This window comes from Taudactylus pleione, unplaced genomic scaffold (assembly GCF_031769625.1).
Source record: "Taudactylus pleione unplaced genomic scaffold, aTauple2 ptg000093l, whole genome shotgun sequence".
NCBI lineage: Eukaryota > Metazoa > Chordata > Amphibia > Anura > Myobatrachidae > Taudactylus > Taudactylus pleione.
In genome coordinates this window covers 10,610,058-10,630,000 of record NW_028284495.1, presented here as the reverse complement: position 1 = coordinate 10,630,000, position 19,943 = coordinate 10,610,058, and the positions used below count along the sequence as shown (strand labels likewise).

The 19,943-nt window shown below is 44.3% G+C and overlaps 1 protein-coding gene across 1 annotated transcript in view; it reads right to left on the bottom strand.

Annotated features, from left to right (window-relative positions):
• The window catches only part of PRKDC (protein kinase, DNA-activated, catalytic subunit), a 418,309-nt gene that overhangs the window by 135,975 nt on the left and 262,391 nt on the right, over positions 1-19,943 (bottom strand). Inside the window, exons 62-64 of the mRNA XM_088469547.1 lie at positions 17,200-17,379; positions 6,788-6,996; positions 6,497-6,635 (exon numbers count right to left, since the gene is read on the bottom strand). Coding sequence (XP_088325673.1) covers positions 6,497-6,635; positions 6,788-6,996; positions 17,200-17,379 — 528 coding nt within the window. The remainder of the gene's footprint in view (positions 1-6,496; positions 6,636-6,787; positions 6,997-17,199; positions 17,380-19,943) is intronic.

Genomic DNA, 19,943 nt, shown 5'->3' with positions numbered 1-19,943 from the left:
ACGTCAGGGGGAGAGATGCGTTATTATAGACGTCAGGGGGAGAGATGCGTTATTATAGACGTCAGGGAGAGAGATGTGTTGTTATAGACATCGGGGGACAGAGATGCGTTATTATAGTCGTCAGTGGGGAGAGAAGTGCTATTATAGACGTCAGGGGGGAGAGAAGTGTTATTATAGACGTCAGGGGGGAGAGATGCGTTATTATAGACGTCAGGGGGAGAGATGCGTTATTATAGACGTCAGGGGGAGAGATGCGTTATTATAGAAGTCAGGGGGAGAGATGCGTTATTATAGACGTCAGGGGGAGAGATGCGTTATTATAGACGTCAGGGGGAGAGATGCGTTATTATAGACGTCAGGGGGAGAGATGCATTATTATAGACGTCAGGGGGAGAGATGCGTTATTATAGACGTCAGGGAGAGAGATGTGCTGTTATAGACATCGGGGGACAGATGTGCTGTTACAGACGTCAGTGGGGAAAGATGCGTTATTCTAGACTTCAAGGGGGAGAGATGCGTTATTATAGACGTCAGTGGGGAGAGATGTGCTCTTACCTGCAGTTCCCATTGGGTTACCAGCTGTATTCTCCGTTGTCTTGGACGTGAGTTCCGCTGCCTGCCCTCTCCAACTCCTGCTGGTGAGCTCTGGTGGCTGGGGTGAGCGGTGTGCTAGCCGCCATCTTGCCGCTGGGCTCCTTCTGGGATCCTGTTACCGTGTCCCTGCCGTGCTCGATTTCCTGGGCTGCAGAGTTCGGCTTATTACCTCCTGTGGTGATCCTTTCAGTGCTGGTATTTTCTCCTAATGCAGGCAACTATCTTGATGAGGTGACGTGCGGTGCATTCCGGATCCCTGTCCTCTTCGGCTCCTGCGGTGTCCTGCCTGCATTGTCCTTCCACACGCACAGATCCCATTTCTGTAAGCTCTTCGTCTCTGGTTATCCATTACTTTCATGAATCCTCTTCAACAGATCCTTCTGGCTATTGGTGCCTCTACCCAGAGGCTTGTGGACAGTATTGGAGAGTTGCAGATAAACTGTCCTCCCCTGTCAAGTGAAGGAGCCTCTGCTCCCCGACTCCTTGCTTCTCTTGTTCAATTCCAGTGGTTCTGGTACAATCCAAGATTGACTACCATTTTGTTTCCGGACCCTGAGATTCTGCTCTAGCGTGCCTAAACATCCCTTTTCCGGTCCTGACATTTATGGTGATGCTTTGGGATATCTATTGCAGTGGCGGGCTGGGCCGGGGGGCAGGGTGCCATGTGCCCCCCGGGCCGCAGCGTCAAGCGAGCCGCAGGCCGTGGGCAGTCTGTGTCACTGTGACACAGACTGCACCGCGTGTGTAGCGCTGACCGGACGGAGTTCGGTCAGCGCTACACAAGTGACAAACACAAAGCCGTCGGCTCCGGCAGCTGCGTGTTTGTTTTGATCAGCAGCTAATGAGAGTCTGTCAGACTCTCATTAGCTGCTGCTGCGCCCACTGCGGGAGCCGCTCCATCTTCCGGCTCCCGCAGTGGGCAATGGGAGAGGCGTCATGACGTCATATGACGTCTCTCCCATAATGCCCAGGAAGGACAGACGGAGGAGCGGATGGCGCCGGCGGGAGCGGAGATTCAGGTAAGTGGGTTTTTTTATTTTGTTTTTTTATATTACGTGTGTCTACTGGGGGGGGTCTGAGGAGACCACTACTGGGGGCACTACAAAGGGGGGGACTACTACTACTGGGGGCACTACAAAGGGAGGGACTACTACTACTGGGGGCACTACAAAGGGGGGGGAATACTACTACTGGGGGCACTACAAGGGGGGACTACTACTGGGGGCCCTAAAAAGGGGGGGGGACTACTACTACTACTGGGGTCACTACAAGGGAGGACTACTACTGGGGGCACTACAAATGGGGGGACTACTACTACTGGGGGCACTACAAAGGGGGGGACTACTACTACTGGGGTCACTACAAGGGGGGGGACTACTACTGGGGGCACTACAAGGGGGGGGACTACTACTGGGGGCACTACAAGGGGGGGGACTACTACTACTGGGGGCACTACAAGGGTGGTACTACTACTACTGGGGGCACTACAAGGGGGGACTACTACTAGGGGCACTACAAGGGGAGGGGACTACTACTAGGGGCACTGCATAGGGGGGAGGGGACTACCACTGGGGGCACTGCATCGAGGGACCACTGCTGGGGGCTCTATATAAAGGGCAATACTGGGGGTACTGCATAGGGGGGAGACTACAACTGGGGCCACTATTTAAGGGGCATTGCATAAGGGTTACCACTATTGGAGGCACTGCATGGGGAGTGGACTGCTACTGGGGGCACTATATAAGGGGCACTGCATAGGGGGGATCACTACTGGGGGCACAACTGGAGGCCTGCATAAGGGTGTTCTCTCCTGTGGCACACGGGGGCACTGCATATGGGCACTACGACAGGGGGCTGCCCCTAATCTTTATTTTTACCTTACATTAATCCCATATGGATCCGCCTCTTCCCTGGAACACTTGAGGGGGGGGGGGGGCGCCGTAGCACGCACGTTCTTCGGGCAACCTGGCTACACGCTACTCCTCTGCCAGGGCCGCCTGCATGCATTTGCCCCCCAGGCTAAAAGTTGCCAGCCAACCCCTGATCTATTGCATATGTTTCTACCTTTTTGTGTATACTCTCAGGCGGGATGTGGAGGGACGATTTCTTTTGTTTTTTCCCCTGCAGGAGACCTGGCCCGACTGACCCTCTGGAGTCTACATATATTTGTCTCACTGTCTTGTTGATTTATATGCAATTTCATTTGATTTCTAAACTGATGTGAATTTATATATCCTGTTTCATTTAAACTATGTGTTGGTTTATTTATATTTTGTGGACTTTGAAATTCATAACTTGATTTTACTGTTCTGATACTTTGTCTCTTTTTAATTTTTTTATTATTTATTTTCATCTGCTCTTTATACTGCTGGATTTTTTGTGCATCATGTTTTATTTAATTTGTTTTTTCATTTTATGAGTTTTTTTTATTTTGGATAGGTCTACCTAAAAGCTCTATATTCATACGTGCGTGGAGCACCATATTCCTTTTGCATGGGGGAGCTGGACTGAGCCATGTTCTTTGGTCACTTAGTAGCCCCAGTCATTTATCCGATGTTTAGATCCTTTATTTGGGAGTATGGGGGAGGGAGGGGGGTTGTTAGGTAAGACGCATGTAGTGTAGTTAGGACGGAATTAATATGGGGATCCAGGTATACCCAAGTTGGGGATTTGATATATAGGGTGGGGGGTTCTAGGGAGGTTTGTTTTGGGTGTAATTATTATTTTTGTAGGTTGGGGATAGGGAATGTAGGTGGGAGATCTATGTTTTCATATTATGGCGATGTGTATTTTTTTGCTTTTTCATATTTTCAATTATTGTATGTCATCTATAGCCCTTTTTTTATTTTGGTGTATGCCCGAATGGTGCCTTCGGTGTTGCCTTGGTTATCCGTGACTATTGTGGGGTATTTTGCTTATTTTGATATCCTTATATTGTAGTTTTCATATCTGCCTTCATGTCTATATGCCTGTTTCCGTATGTGGGTATATTTTTCTCTGAAAATATACAGTCAGGTGCATAAATATTGGGATATTGACAGAATTTTCATATTTTGGCCTCTATTCACCACCACAATAGCTTTGAAATGAAACAAACAAGATGTGCTTTAACTGCAGACTTTCAGATTTAATTTGAGGGTAATTACATCCAAATCAGGTGAACGGTGTAGGAATTACAACGGTTTCTATATGTGCCTCCCACTTTTTAAGGGGCCAAAAGTAATGGGACTATCAACTCAAAAGCTATTCCATGGACTGGTGTGGGCTATTTCCTCGTTATTTCATTATTAATTAAGCAGGTAAAAGGTCTGGAGTTGTTTCTAGGTGTGACATTTGCATTTGGAATCAGTTGCTGTCGACTTTTAATATGAGATCCAAAGAGCTTTCACTATCAGTGAAGCAAGCCATCATTAGGCTGAAAAATCAAAACAAACCCATCAGAGAGATAGCAAAAACATTAGGTGTGGCCAAATCAACTGTTTGGAACATTCTTAAAAAGAAAGAACGCACTGGAGAGCTCAGCAAAACCAAAAGACCCGGAAGACCACGGAAAACAACTGTGGTGGATGACAGAAGAATTATTTCCCTGGTGAAGAAAAATCCCTTCACAACAGTTGGCCAAATCAAGAACACTCTCCAGGAGGTAGGTGCATATGTGTCAAAGTCAACAATCAAGAGAAGACTTCACAAGAGTGAATATAGAGGGTTCACCACAAGATGTAAACCATTGGTGAGCCACAAAAACAGGAAGACCAGATTAGAGTTTGCCAAACAACATCTAAATAAGCCATTACAGTTCTGGAACAACATCCTATGGACAGAGGAGACATGGATCAACTTGTACCAGAGTGATGGGAACAGAAGAGTATGGAGAAGGAAAGGAACTGCTCATGATCCAAAACATACCACCTCATCAGTGAAGCATGGTGGTGGTAGTGTCATGGCGTGGGCATGTATGGCTGCCAATGGAACTGGTTCCCTTGTATTTATTGATGATGTGACTGCTGACAAAAGCAGCAGAATGAATTCTGAAGTGTTTCAGGCTATATTATATGCTCATATTCAGTCAAATGCTTCAGAACTCATTGGACGGCGCTTCACAGTGCAGATGGACAATGACCTGAAGCATACTGCAAAAGCAACCAAAGAGTTTTTTAAGGCTAAAAAGTGGAATGTCATGCAATGGCCAAGTCAATCCCCTGACCTGAATCCAATTGAGCATGCATTTCACTTGATGAAGACAAAACTGAAGGGAAAATGCCCTAAGAACAAGCAGGAACTGAAGACATTTGCGCAGAGCATCACCAGGGATGAAACCCAGCGTCTGGTGATGTCTATGCATTCCAGACTTCAGGCTGTAATTGCCTGCAAAGGATTTTCAACAAAGTATTAAAAAGTGAAAGTTAGATTTAGGATTGTTTAGTTTGTCCCATTACTTTTGGCCCCTTAAAAAGTGGGAGGCACATATAGAAAACGTTGTAATTCCTACACCGTTCACCTGATTTGGATGTAATTACCCTCAAATTAAATCTGAAAGTCTGCAGTTAAAGCACATCTTGTTTGTTTCATTTCAAAGCCATTGTGGTGGTGAATAGAGGCCAAAATATGAAAATTCTGTCAATGTCCCAATATTTATGCACCTGACTGTATATGTGTGTGTATATATATATATATATATATATATATATATATATATATATATACATACATATATATATATATATATATATATATATATACACATACATACCGTCAGGGAGAGAGGTCAGTTATTACAGTTGTCCCTAAAAACACATCTCTCCCCCTGATGTCTGAAATAAGACATCTCTCCTCCTGACCTCTGTAATAACACAATCTTCCCCCTGGCTCCTTACCCTTCATTTCTGTAATAATAATTTTTGCTTCTTCAACTCTGTAGTAACACATTTCTACAGTCACTTAGTAGCAACACTTGTCTCCCTCTCTTAAGTTTTGCAATAACAGTTTTTACTCACTCACCACTTTAGTAAAACACTTACCCTTTTACAACCTCGCACGACGTGTTGTGCACAAGTATCTTAAATAGAAAGGCCTTCACATACTGTACAGGTACACACTAGTTGAAGAAAAATGTATTTCAAAATAATTCTACAAATGTGTCCTGCACCTAGCTTCAGCACTCCATGTGGAGAGAGATACCTGGCGCGAGTGAGCTGCCAGGTCCAATGTGACTCTGCTTTTGCCAAGAATCTTTTTTTACCCACAAATGCATTTTAGTTGCAAACGGAAGTGATAAACTACTTCACAAGACTGCACTGATTAATTTGATATGCAACACTTGTGTATTTGTGTGCGACTATGGGTTACATGTACTAAGCCCTGGAGAGAGAGAGAAAGAGAACCAAGATAAAGTACCAACAAATCAGCTCCTAACTGTAATTTTTTAAACACAGCCTGTAAAGTGACAGTTTGGACTTTATCTCCATCCACATTCTCTCTCTCCAAGGTTTAGTACATAGAGCCCTGAATATTTATATGGTGCAGAAAAGACCTTGGCATGGGAAAAAGCTGCTGCATCATGGCAATTCATATACAGATTCAGACTGTTGCACACAGACATACAAGTGCCACAGACGCATTTTCGGGCAAAAGACACAAAAAAGATGCTCGCCATAAGAAGAGTCAGACGGCACCTGGCGGGCCGAGAAGGGCTGTTTGGCGTGACTGCAGCAATAGTGAATGTGGACACATCTGTATAACATTAATCTGTAAAATTATTAGTTATCCATATACAATTATTAAATGAATACACCAAATTAAGAAACATACTGCACATAAAAAAACGTCTTGGAGGACATTATGTTACATGTGCAAAATTTTAATACTGTTGGAGCGGATTCAATTTCAGGACACAAAAACTTACTTCATCATACAGTTTAGCTGCCTTTGCATAGTCACATTTTGCTTCAGCACTTAAAGCATCTTGGGTAATGCTTTTTGTTCCAATCTTCCCACTGAAAATCCCTCGAAGGACATCGTAGTCCCCTATAGAGCGATAGAGCCTTAAAAAGAAATGATCGAAAATATATTACACAACTGAATATTACACAATTAGCCACTGTCACTCTAGCCTGAAAAACATATGTGCTGCAAAGTGGGAACGTACATTTTTCATGACTATGAAAACTGAGCACTTTCTTCCCATCTGCCTTACCTGGCAAGGTGTATCCATCTGGCAACATCTGGAGGAGGTTCTGTCCTTCCTCGCTTCTTCTTTGCTGGAGGTTCCTCTGGTGGCGAGATATGCTGCAGCCCTTGCTCAAGCAGAAGGATACCCAGTGGTTGTTGCAGACTTTCTATACTACTTGTGCTCACACTTGCTGGGTCCAGAGCAAGAAGCTCAACATGATGATAACACATATCCTGAAAGATAAATATAAACAGGTTTATTTGCTTTTAGCACAAGAAATAAAAGTACAAAACATCCACATGGGGGAAGGACAGGCTAGCTTAATCGGTTAGAAAGAAATCATGATGCTTGTGTTATGGGCCCTAAGTGCTAAATGAGTATCTGTTATATTGCCCAACTGATGGTAGAATTGATGTAGCCCATTCATAAAAAACCCTATACGGTCATGATTTCATAATGGTTATACAATTTACAAGCATAAGTAAAAATGAGAGAGCGGATCCACGTTAAGTGAAATACATTACTGTATCACAATTGATGAGGCCACTTTAATCATGGAATTCCTTCTGTTCTTATTTCCTTGAGGAGTCTCAGGAAGAGTGGCAAAGGAGAGGGAAAAGGAGAGTTATGGTAAAACTTAACTTTGTTAACTCTCTTTCTTCGAAGTCCATAGGGTCCACAGGGAGACATTGGGGGTGTAAGTGGGACCTGGAGGACCAGACACAAACAGCAAAACTTTTCAATCCCAGGATAGACCATTCCTTCCACCTATACCCCACCGCTCACAGCCTGAGGGCACTTTAGTTTTGTTAAGAAGCCCAAGGCAGGAGAGAAGGAAGACTGGTACACTGAGGAATCACACTCTCACGCATGGAAGGAAACAAGTGACCAAGAGGAGAAGCCCATAGAAGCCAGGTGCGTCAGAGCTGTTGCCCTGTGGACCTATGGACTTTGAAGAAAGAGTTAACGAAGGTAAGTTTACCATAACTCTCCTCTTCTTCAGGGTCCATAGGGCTCCACAGGGAGACATTGGGGATGTCCCAAAGCAGTTGTTCAATGGCGGGAATGCTGATAGGAGAACACTACATCCGAAGGAAGCATCCTGAGAGGAAAATGTATCAAAGGCATAAAAACTAAGAAAGGTGTGGACAGAAGACAATGTGGCCGCCTTGCATAGCTGTTCAGCAGAGGCGCCATGCCGGGCTGCCCACGAGTGAGTAGAATGAGCAGAGACTATAGTCGGCACAGGAAGGCCAGTCTGAGTGTAAGTCTGTGAGAAAGTCATGCAAATCCATCGGGCCAGAGTCTGGGTCTCATTCAGACCCGCTCGCGAGCGATGTACGCTCGCAAGCGGGTCGATGGTGCCCTAGTGCGCATGACGGAGGGCGCTCCGTCGTGCACATGCACGAGACCCGGTGAGCGACGAGGAAGCCGTCGCTCGGGGTCTCGCACCAAAGGGGGCGTGCTGTCGATGGTGATTGACAGCACGCCCCCTTTGGTGGGCATGCCGGGGGCGTGGCTGCCCAGACGGAGGCGTTCCCATGGGAACGGACTTAGAAGCCGGAACCACAATTTCATCATTCAGGTGGAAACAAGAAACCACCTTGGGAAGGAAGCCTGAGCGTGTTCGAAGAACAGCCCTGTCCTGATGAAATATTAACAGGGGAAGCAACAAGAAAGCGCCCCTAAATCCGATACCCTATGGACAGATGCTATAGCCAGAAGAAACAGAGTCTTCACAGTGAGCCATTTGACATCCATTGAATCCAGGGGTTTGAATGGAGGTTCCTGAAGTGCTTTGAGCACCACTGACAAATCCCATGGAGCCATAGGAGGGACAAAGGAGGATTGTATAAGTAGAACACCTTGCATGAAGGTGTGAACATCCAATATAGAAGCAATTCTGCGCTGAAACCAGATGGACAAAGCAGAGACCTGCACATAGTGAGGTGCTAGGCGGAGGCCTAGGTCTAGTCCAGCCTGAAGAAAGGCAAAAATACGAGAAACTTTAAAGACTTGAGGGTCAAAGTTTCTTGGAGCACACCACTGGAAATATGTATGCCCTATTCTGTGGTAAATCCTGGCTGAGGCTGATTTACGTGCTCTGAGCATGGTCTGGACCACAGAGCTGGAGAAACCCTTAGCTGTTAGGAGGGATGTCTGCATTAAAGACAGACGGGCCAGGTCCGGATGTAGACATGGACCCTGAGACAACAGGTCTACACGTAGAGGAAGTTGAATAGGAACGTCTATGGAGAGCCTTTGAAGATCGGAGTACCAATGACGTCTGGGCCAAACCGGAGTTATCAACAGGACTGTGCCCCCCACCTGTCTGAACTTCCGAAGCACTCGTGGAAGCAGGGATATTGGAGGGAAGAGATATGCCAACTGGAAGTTCCATTTTGCCAACAAGGCATCTATGAATGCTGCGTTGGGGTCCTTTGTTCTAGCTCCATAAACTGGAAGTTTGTGGTTGTCTCTTGAGGCCATGATATCCACTTCTGGAAGGCCCCATTTGTCCATCAAAACCTGAAAGACTTCTGGATGTAGAGACCATTCTCCTACATTCACGTCATGATGGCTGAGGAAATCCGCTTCCCAACTGAAAACCCCCAGGATGAACACTGCGAAGATGGCTGGGAGATTGCATTTGGCCCATGTAAGAATGCGGGACACTTCGGTCATTGCTGATGGACTTCGAGTGCCCCCTTGGTGATTGAGGTAGGTCACAGCCAACAGCTGGCCAACAGCAAGAGATTGTGCAAGTACAGGAGCAGTCTGATCCCTTGACAACGAAGAGAGGCTGCCATAAGTGCCATGATCTTGGTAAAGACCCGAGGGGCCGTTGAGAGGCCAAACGGCAGAGCCTGGAATTGGTAATGTTGCTGGAGTGTAGCAAACCAGAGATAGTGTTGATGAGAAGGCGCTATAGGTACATGTAGGTAAGCGACCTGAACGTCTAGGGAAACCATAAAATCTCCAAACTCCATAGCTAGGATAATAGAATGGAGGTTTTCCATATAAAACTTAGGCAGCCTGATAAATTCACCTAAGGAAGGAGAGGGCGTAAACGTGGGAGACCACTTCTCTTACACAGGCATCTGACGTGGTTTGATTCCAAACTTGGGCGAACTGAAGAAGTCAGCCTCCCACCCTGAGGGCCCCCAGGGAGATGCCTGCCCTGTCAGGTTGCAGGCTTGTCCTCCGACTTGGCAGGTGGACGTCTAGTAGCCCAGGCTTGTTTGGCCCTAGGTTTGGAGGCCTCGGCTAATGTCTGTTGCCGTGGAAAGGACTGACCCTTGGCTTTGCCTTGAAGGCGAAAGGACAAAAAGGATGACGGCTAAGGCTTTGTATTATATGCAGAGGGCAGGAACGCAGTCTAGTTAGCCGCCAAAGCAGTCACAATTTTATCTAATTCTGCACTAAATAGGCCATCTCCTGCATAAGAAAGACTCTAGAGCCCGTTTTGATGCTGAATCTGCTTTCCAGGAACGTAGCCAAAGGATACGTCGGCCACTACTGACGTGGCAGATATTCTGGAGGCCAGGAGAGCTGTATCCATAGCTGCTTCACCTAAGTTGGAGGCTGCATCTCAAATGTGAGATGTGTAGGACAGCTGTTCCCTCGAAGCAGCAGTGGGGAAAAGTATCTTTTAGGGCCTCTGAGCCTGATTCGGAGCCGGACGCTATTTGTGGACGGTCGTTCCAAAAAAGGGGCTGGCTATTTAAATTGAGCGCTCGCTTTTTGCGGTTTGTTGACGCCTCTATGTCTGAGCGAGCGAACGAAAAATGCGCTCGCTATTTTGTAAAGACGCCCCTTTGCCGTTCACATCACACTTCATGTCCGGGATTTATTAGATTAATCGGGTACATCGAAAGGCATCTGAACTGCTCGCAGTGCTTGTGGTAGCTTTTTCCTACCGCTATCACTGCGAGCAGTTCAGGCTAAGAGACAACCAAGTGACATGGTCGATGACGCTCCTTTACTAATTATGCACTCCCATTAAACGCCCTTTTGACCGTTAGGCACGCCTGCGTTCGGATCTCCATTCCCACGTTTTCAAGCACCTTCCCGTTACCACCCACAAACGGTACATTCTGTCAATCAAATCAGTAGCCCCTCGCTGTTTTGCGAGCACACGATTTCCGACCGCAATGACTGGTTTGCGCATGCGCATTGCGACCCATACGCATGCGCAGTTGTGCGAACATCGCTCAGTGCGAACGAGCGGCCGCTTACGAGCGGCTCTGAGTCAGGCCCTCTGTCCAGCTCTCAATGGCTTCTGCACCCAGGCCATAGCCCTAGCAGGACGAGTAATAGTTACTGTAAGAGAGTATATAGATTTATGACAAGTTTCTATATACGTCTATCTGTAGTGTTCTTCAAGGAGGTTGCAGTATGAATGGGTAAGGTGGCATTTTTAACCAGACGTGTTACATGAAAATCCACTGTTGGGGGAACTTCCCATTTAGTACAATCAGTAGCTGGAAGCGGGTAATAGGATCTGAACTGTTTTGGAATTTGAAACCTTTTACCGGGCATATTCCAAGCTTCACTCATGTGATCAGATAGCTTGTCTGAGTGAGGGACCACTGGTAAAGCAACCTTTTTTTTCGCTTAAAAAGTGCATGTTTTTTTTCTTAGGAGCAGGTTCATCCTCTTTTATTTGTATATTAGTTTTAACAGCTCTCACAAGAGCAGGTATATTTAGTTTAGAGGGTGGCTCCTCTTCTCCTGAGACGGAGTCAGAGTGAGAGATATCTGAGTCTCTTACCTCCCCAGATGATATCTCAGAATCAGATAACTGTGTGGACGGTGAAGATAGCATAGTATGTTTAGTAGGCTTAGTAAGTAAAGGTTTATCTTATTGTTGAAAAACCGTAGAGGTATTAGCCAAACTCTGTACTGAGGTAGACTGTATGTCTATCCATGGGGGAGGCAAAGGATTTGCAGGGAGTACCTGCTGTGGCCATCCCATGGGGGAGAAACCACGGGGACCGCTACTTGGTCTGCAAGTTTTTGTCAGCAGTTGTGAAAAGGCAACCCAGGGTGGGTCCTGAGGGAGAGACACCAGGACTGATGAGCCTGTGTAACAATTAATGCAGAGACCATCCTAATTGAGGTCCTCTGTGGCTAAGCCCGCAGAGCAGGACTTACAAGACACCAGAGTAGGAGAAGCAGCATCAGTCTGCTTGTTATTCTTTCCTCCATAGCCACAAGAATAATAGAATACGTATGATACAGTGCAATGAACACCTTGCAGTATGTGTAATATGACACAATGTAGTGTGCAACCATGTTATATATGGCACAGAGTAGTGTGCAACCGCGGTATATAATATGTGATAGTTACCACACTTATATAGCAGATGTGAGGTACAATGAACCCCCAATACCTTAGTATGTCAGGGTATAGTATAAAAATAAAGGAGTGGTATAACTGACCGTATAGAAAGTAGAGATTTGCGTTAGGAGAAGTCACATACAAACACAGTAAAAAACATTACATGTCTGCAATGGGCATTAAAATCGACTACACAGACCACAGTGGCTGTTAGGATATAGCGCTGTATAGCCTGGCCCGTGGGAGAGGTATACAGGGAGACTGGACCCAACGTTTCCTGGAGACCAGCTTGCCTAAAATGGCTGCCGCTCATCTCTGAGGGGGCAGAGGGTGAGGGAGGAGCAGCTCAGGGAACACCAAGACCGCAGTGGAAAGGCACCCTGAGCTGGGGGAGGGGCTGCATAGAGAGCACCTTATTCCCTGTTTAACGTTAACCACAGGGTCCCCTGGCCTTTAAAATAAGCCTCTGCGCCAGTAATGTTATGCCCCGGTGTTCTAGTGGAGTAGTGGGCAAGCCAGTGTCCACCTCAGCGCCTCCGGTCTGTCTTCTGAGACCGTAGGCAAGACTGCACTAAGACGCGGGTCCACGTGAACGGAGTTGCGCCTTACCTGTCCCCTAGATTCCCGGCTGCAGTCTGGGGTCCGGGGAGCTTGCTAGCTTCTCCGGAGGACAGTCTGGTGCTGCTCGCCCGTTTGTAAATAAGAAAAAGTAAAAGAAATCATAAAATTAAAGCTTGGGCAGCCCACTGTTATAATGGTGGTCCAGCTCCTGCCGGACACCAACGAAACTTAAGTGAAGTGCTATGGGCGGGGTATAAAGGGAAGGACGAAAATTCCTGGAATTGAAAAGATTTGCTATTGGTATCCGGTCCTCCAGGTCCCATCTACACCCCCAATGTCTCCCTGTGGAGCCCTATGGACCCTGAAGAAGAAAAACTGTTTTGAACACCTGCAGGTTGCGCTAAGTGACCACTGAAAACATGCTGAGAGTAATGAGCATGCTCCTGGATCCAGGCAGTGTTGACCAAGAAAATCTGCTGGCAAGTGATCTAATCACCAAATGTAAACAACATGTATATGTAATTTGTTATGCCAGTAATGATTGTTAACACACTATAGCAGGCTTTGGATTGAAACGGATGAGCTCAACCCTTCAGGGCAAGAAATGTCGCACAGATACATAAAATGTTTACATGTAACGGAGCATACCGAGGTATCATCAAGTCTATCAGGTGAAGAGGATTTTAGAGCAAACTCTGGTAATGCCCTTCTCTATTTAGAATGCATGTATTCTAAGCATTCCTAGTGAATCTATAATCTTTTAGAGCTATACCCATTAATCTTTTACAGCTATACCCATTAACTAAAAGTATACTTGATAAGTACTGAGCAAGATTTCTTATTGTCAAGTCTGCAAGACCTAAGAGGAAATGCTAGAAGCTGATTGGTTGCTATGGGTACCACCTTTCCTCTTATGGTTTGATACAACTGCCCCCCCCCTAGTGCCGTAGAAAAAAAACAAAACATCCATTTAGCATAGCTTTAGGTCTGGGATTTCTACTAGCCATATTTGTAAACACTGCAAGACACTTGCACCAAAATTAGGCTTGCAAAACCTTATTCAATGATATTTCCATTCATCAAAACAAAAAGTATTTGCATCATCTAAGGATAAACTGGCTGTATTTCCAGGCGTGGCTAACTAAATGTGCCCCTATATTTAGATATTTAAAGAGAAGGCTACATATATTGACAGCATTGACATATTGTGAAATCTGTGCTTCATCTAAATTAACCATGCAGTTTAGAATACCACACAATCTAATAGAAATAAACTTTGCATTTTAAATACTCAGAATTCAATAAGGAAATTAGATGATATGATTAACAATAATAATGAGGATTACTTTCCTATCTGCAATACAAGTGTTTTTGCACCATTCATTCATTAATCCCCTTTCTCAAATACATTTTGCAATATAAGCAACAGCTGATGTAATACACTGCCATAGAAGACCAACCGACGGCGTAGATTTAAAAGAATAAGAATTTTTAGAATTACGATAAATCTTTTTCACTGAATCCATAGGACGACACTGCACCATGGGGTTCTAGAGGTATAGAGCGTCCATTAGGACTTTAAATAAAATCAATCCGTTTCTACGCCCTGTTCCATATCTGCACCCTGCATTTAATTCTGGTAAACATTCGACAACAAAACTAGGACGTAAAAGGGGGCTCACTCATATAAAAAAAACCCTGTAAAATATTGTATAAGTGTGCACAGAGGACCATATACCTGCCCAACAGAGATGCTCAGCTGAGGCTCCATGTTGTGCCACCCACAAAGCGCTGGTACAGGCTTCCAAGTGCAAGTGAACCATCTTTATAAACGTTTGTTTTGTTACAGAAGACAAAAGGATAACCAGATTTCATAAACTCTAGTGTCCTTTTCAAACCCGAACATTTAATGCTGTAACTACATCCAATGAGTGGAGAGAACACCCTTCCTCCGAAGACTGATTCTGATTAAATGCTGAAATAACAATGTTCTGATTTACATGAAACCGTTGTATCGGCATGAAAAATTAAATAGAGAGAGTTGTGAGACAGAAACCCCAGTTCCAGCACCCCACAGTTCTTCAAGTGAGAAACTTCACCTCTACTGATTCAAGTTGTACAAAAAGAGCTCTTCGTAGTGCTGTCAACACTAAATTCAAGGGACAAATGGGGGACTGAATGATGGTCTAAGATACAATACACCCAGCAAAGAAGTCTGTATTTCAGGTAAAGGTGCTAACCTTTTCTGGCAGAAATGAGTCCTGGAGCAGACATGCTTCATACTGTTGTTCAACCAAGTACCCATCATATACAAGCCTATATAACCCTTGTGGCACCATATAAATAAAAAACAATAATAATGCCAGTATTTGGCTGACCATATCTATCCAAAGTCTGCTATAAGTTGTTCAGGTTGAGAGACCAGTTTGTGGGATGCAAAACCTGCCTACAGAGGTAATCGGCCTGCAAGTTTTCCAACATTGCTGGAACATTACGTTGAGCCCAGTGCATGCACCCTTTAGTTCATGGGAACTCTGTGTCTCCCTGATCGTTGATGCTCAACACTGCAGCGAGTTTTCCAAGCAAGTTGTCCCTGAACTAGAGCATTCCCTTCGGGGTCCAAAATAACAGGACAATGAAGAACAATCGCCCCTCATCCCCAAAGGCTGACTTCAATTATACAATTCTATATAGCAAATGAACGGGCTCTGTTCAGAATTGTATCCCTCAATGACGAGAGGAGCAACCAAAGTGTCCTTGGAGGCAGATGAGCTTGAGTTGTATCACAATGGAATTAAACTGTGTAAACTGTATAATTTGGAAAGTCAAGGCCATCTTTCCAAGGACATTCATGCAGAAAAGTACAGATGTCCATTTGCTAATAGACATCCTACTAGTCTGTGTAACAAGCTTATCGTATCTCACGGATAAACAATCTCTGCTGTCAAATGTCTACCAGCATACCCTCTGTGTAGGGAGCAGATTGGAATTCTGGTAGTTGATAAGCCAAACGTAAAATGACAGGATCGGTGTCATCCAACGGGTATGTCTGATCCAAAGTCAGGGTCTCTGCTTTGACCAAAATATGGTGCAGTTAACAGATATAAATATTCACTGGACCTCAGAAGCGTGACCTTCATGGCCATAATCTTCGTAAACACCCAAGGAGCTGAGCCCAAAACTGGAAATGTTGGGAATAAACAACAAATCTTTGGTGACCCTAGCAGATCGTAATATGCAAGTAATATTCCCTGATGACCATGGAAACCACGACACCTTCAGTTCCATGTTGTTTATGAAAGAGGTCAGTGATGCCATATTGAACTTTTACATCCAAACATAGATATTGAGGATTTTAAAATATAAATAGGATTTGGAATCAAAGCACTGGAAAATATATAGATGAAATACCCGGTGGAGAGAGTATAGGCAATAGCAAACTATGTATAATGAAGTAAAAAGCTAATGAAATAGTCGCTTTATCATAAAAATTATATTATTTATTTTTTCAGAAAAAATATCTAAAAGCTGTACAGGTGGGTCCCTGGTATCTTGGCAAGAATGATTCACACCCACTCACTTGGGAAACTGTTCAATCAATTGGTTCTGGCGCAGGTCTTGTATCAATAGTGTTCTTCCCATATTTTATTTTTGCAGGGAGACATTATGAGAGGTCACCAGCGAAATATAAATAAAACTCAACAGGATTGAGTAAAAAAAAAAAAAAGAAAAAGTGAACTAAGGAAAGAAAAGGGGATTTAAAATAAAAAAAATATTGTGTATTATATTCGTTCCTATACTGGAATTATTTATTATGAATACGTAGTAACAATTCTTAATCTTGATGTTCGTGTTGATGATGATTTAAGTAGTGGTCGTGTTCACATTCCTCTCTAAGAAAAAAACAGTGCTTGGTTATTAGTATAGGCTCTGATCACATTTGCTGACAAGCCCTCAGTCTGTGTATAACTAGCATCTGTTTGCTAGCAGTTGTGACCGCAGATAGAAGAATGCAGGTAAGTATAAATACTGCAGATAACAATAAACCCAGTGTGTGTGATATGTAAAAACATGTAACAAATTATTTTTTGATGGTTGCAGATAGGAAAGTGGTAGTAAATTATAATAATTCGAAGTTAGGTAATCCCATTATATATATTGATCTCTACTGTTTTCAAATGTCTGTTCATTAGCGGTTATGGCCGCAGAAGTACTTGGATTTACAATGATCATTATTAAGAGACTCAAAATAATAGTTATTATTGAGATTTGCTAGTGTCTATTAATTAGCGTTTTGCCACAAAAAGAATTATATAGACACGCATTAGTAAAATGGATTATTTAAGAAACACCCATAGTGTATAATTGAGTCCATTATTTTGCAAACATCTGTTTGTTAGCAGTTGTGGCCGTAAAAATAGCTATACAGACAATTGTTTAAGTAGAATTTTGCATGCTCGCAATCCATACACACAAACTCTACACAGAACTAGCAGAAGGTGACAGTGGGTATGTTTCATGTTATTCCTACCTGTACACATGCAATGAATGGTGGGAAGTAGGACACAGTGCTACTCAAGAAGCGTTTGAACTGATCAAGCAACTTAGTAGCAATGCTGCTCATCAGTGGGGAACCACTGATGGTCTTCATTTCCTCCAGGATCCCAGAAAACAAAACACTGAACAGTTGTTTCGCAAGCGTTGGGTCTCTCTAAACAAGTGGAGAAAACAAGTTATAGTTTAACAAAGTTGAGCAAGGTTATAATGATGACATATAACCTATTAGTCATTAAGTATATGTTGGATTGCCACAAAATTCATTAACAAATTACTACATTGATCATATATATTGATATATAGAACATTAGATATTTGAAGGCTGAGGTACCGATGCAGAGTTGAACTCCAGTGGGTTTTGCGGGCGTAACTTGCATTATCTGGCACTAAGCATTCTCTGCAGCAGCAACTACAGGCGGTGCTGAGTTACAGGGATGTAACTGGGTGGGAACGAGAATGTTGTGCATATGCGTAATTAAAGCGGTTGTCAAGTGCTCACTGACATGGACGACAGCAATGAAACTAAACGTACGTATGGAGGCAATCCATCCAGAGAGCTTAAACTCTTCATCAGCCCAGATGTAGTCATATGCCTGGCTAATATTTTTTATATTTTGTTCCTCAAAGGATAACTTCAGTTTCCTCAAACTCTAAAAAGTAATTGACTATTTTTTTTAAGCAGCTTACATTAAAAAGATGCAATTTACTACTGCAGATAATCATTCTATTTTTTGTGCTAAAGTTAAATGTTTATCCCTTATGGAGTATAGTCTCCTTTAGCACTTTAAATTCAAATGAACAGGTCTTCGCTCCTCTATATCCGCCTGTTGCAGGGGACACTTTTTTAGTGCCCATAGGACATGGCATTAGCTTTAGTACCGCTTCAGTATTGTATATGTCTATCCTAAGTAGTTTTGTGGATTTTTATTATTATTTTTTTTTTTTTGGGGGGGGGGGGGTGATGATACTGGGCTGAGGAAGAGCCCCTTCCTTCACATAGGTAGCAGAGTGCACCCTAGGAGGACTGGCTAGGTAAGTTCCCCCCTTCCCGATGCTGATGAGGGGGAAGGGTACACAAGTCATGGACAGCTTCTAGTTATGGCCTAGGGACTGCATTGTGAGCAGAGCCCTGTAATCTCTGACTGAAGTTCTTGTGAAATTTAAGGTCCAGTATATAGGCAGAACTGCACACCGAAGAAGTCAGCTTGTTCACTTCCATCACTAACTTATTATGGAGCTCAACAGAGGAAACTGGAGAGCCATGATCTTCTGCGACTACAAGAGTGGTCTGCAACAGCAGAAGAGTTTTCAACGACTGCAGGCTGCTTTTGGGGAGAACGCACCATCCCGAACCACTGTGTGAGAGTGGTTTGCAAAATTTTGGCGCGGGAGACGATCCCTGGAAGACGAAGAGCACTGCAGCCGACCTGTGTCCGCCATCACTAAGGATAACATTGCTGCCGTGCGGGCCATAGTTGAGGTGGACGCCAGGGTGACTGTGGCCCGGTTACAGAAGGAGATAGGCATCTCATCGGGATCCAGCTCAAAACTCCACGAAAAAAGCTTGGCCTGAGCAAGGTTTCTGGGTGCCACATCAGCTGACTCGTGAGCAGAAGGAGGCTCGGGTGACTTGGTGCCGCAACATGCTTGTTTACGGTCACGCAAACTCCATCTGGGAGATCATCAGTGATGATGAATCCTGGAACTACATTCGTCCCCAACACCAAACAGTCACCCCAGTGGACTTCAGTTGGAGGTACACCACCAGAGAAGTTCCGCCATGAGTGCAGGGTGGCCAAGTGAGTGTTTTTGTTGCCAAGACTGGTCATGTAGCTATATATAGCTACATGACCAGGACATTTTGCATTTGTAACCAGACTAAGTACAGAATTTATAATTGGTATTTTTGGTCGCAGAGAAATTATATAAAGTAGCACATTGAGACACACCTGTGGGTGGCTTCTTCTTTCTTATCAAAGTGCTGCTGCACTGCAGGCACATCTGCTCTCCTGGCCAGCTCCATTTCTCCTCACTACTGCTCCCAGAGTGGCAGTGAGGAGAGCAGAGCCAGCCAGGAGAGCAGATATTACTGCAGCTGCACACTGCTAAAGCAGAAGCCCGCGTGGGGATCAGGAGGTGAGTGGTGGTGGTGGAGAAGGGATACATTTTGCTTTGTGGCCTCCCTAGGTCTAGTTATGCCTCCGGATATTGCAGTGTGCTTTGGATCTGATATAGTAAATAAATTCCCTATAGTGGTGATGCCTCTGCGCATTCTCAAAATGGTAAAAGATCGAAAAAAAAGGTACCCTGTTGAGGGCGGTACCAGATTGACCAAAATACTTGTGGTATACGGGATGTCAGTGTACCTGTCGTGCATCTTGCCTTAAAGTGTAACTGTCTTATCATCAGGAATTAGTGCGGTTGTCTTTAACGTGGCAATTGAAGTATTGATCCTTGAGAAATAGTGGCTGTACGAGTTACACAGAGACCAAGCTCAGAGTTAGAGAGCATGTCTCGGCAAAGAAATATTATAGGGCTTGGATGGGTTATGTCTCACTAAACACTAACTTCCTTACATATTTAGCTTCCTGCACTGTTTTTTATTGAAGAGTGATGAACTCTTACAAACTATTTTGCAGGTTTGAAGCATTTGTTAACACTATAGAATCCCTCATCAGTCTCTTGGGAGTTGAATTTAGTGTTTAGTGCTACAGAAAC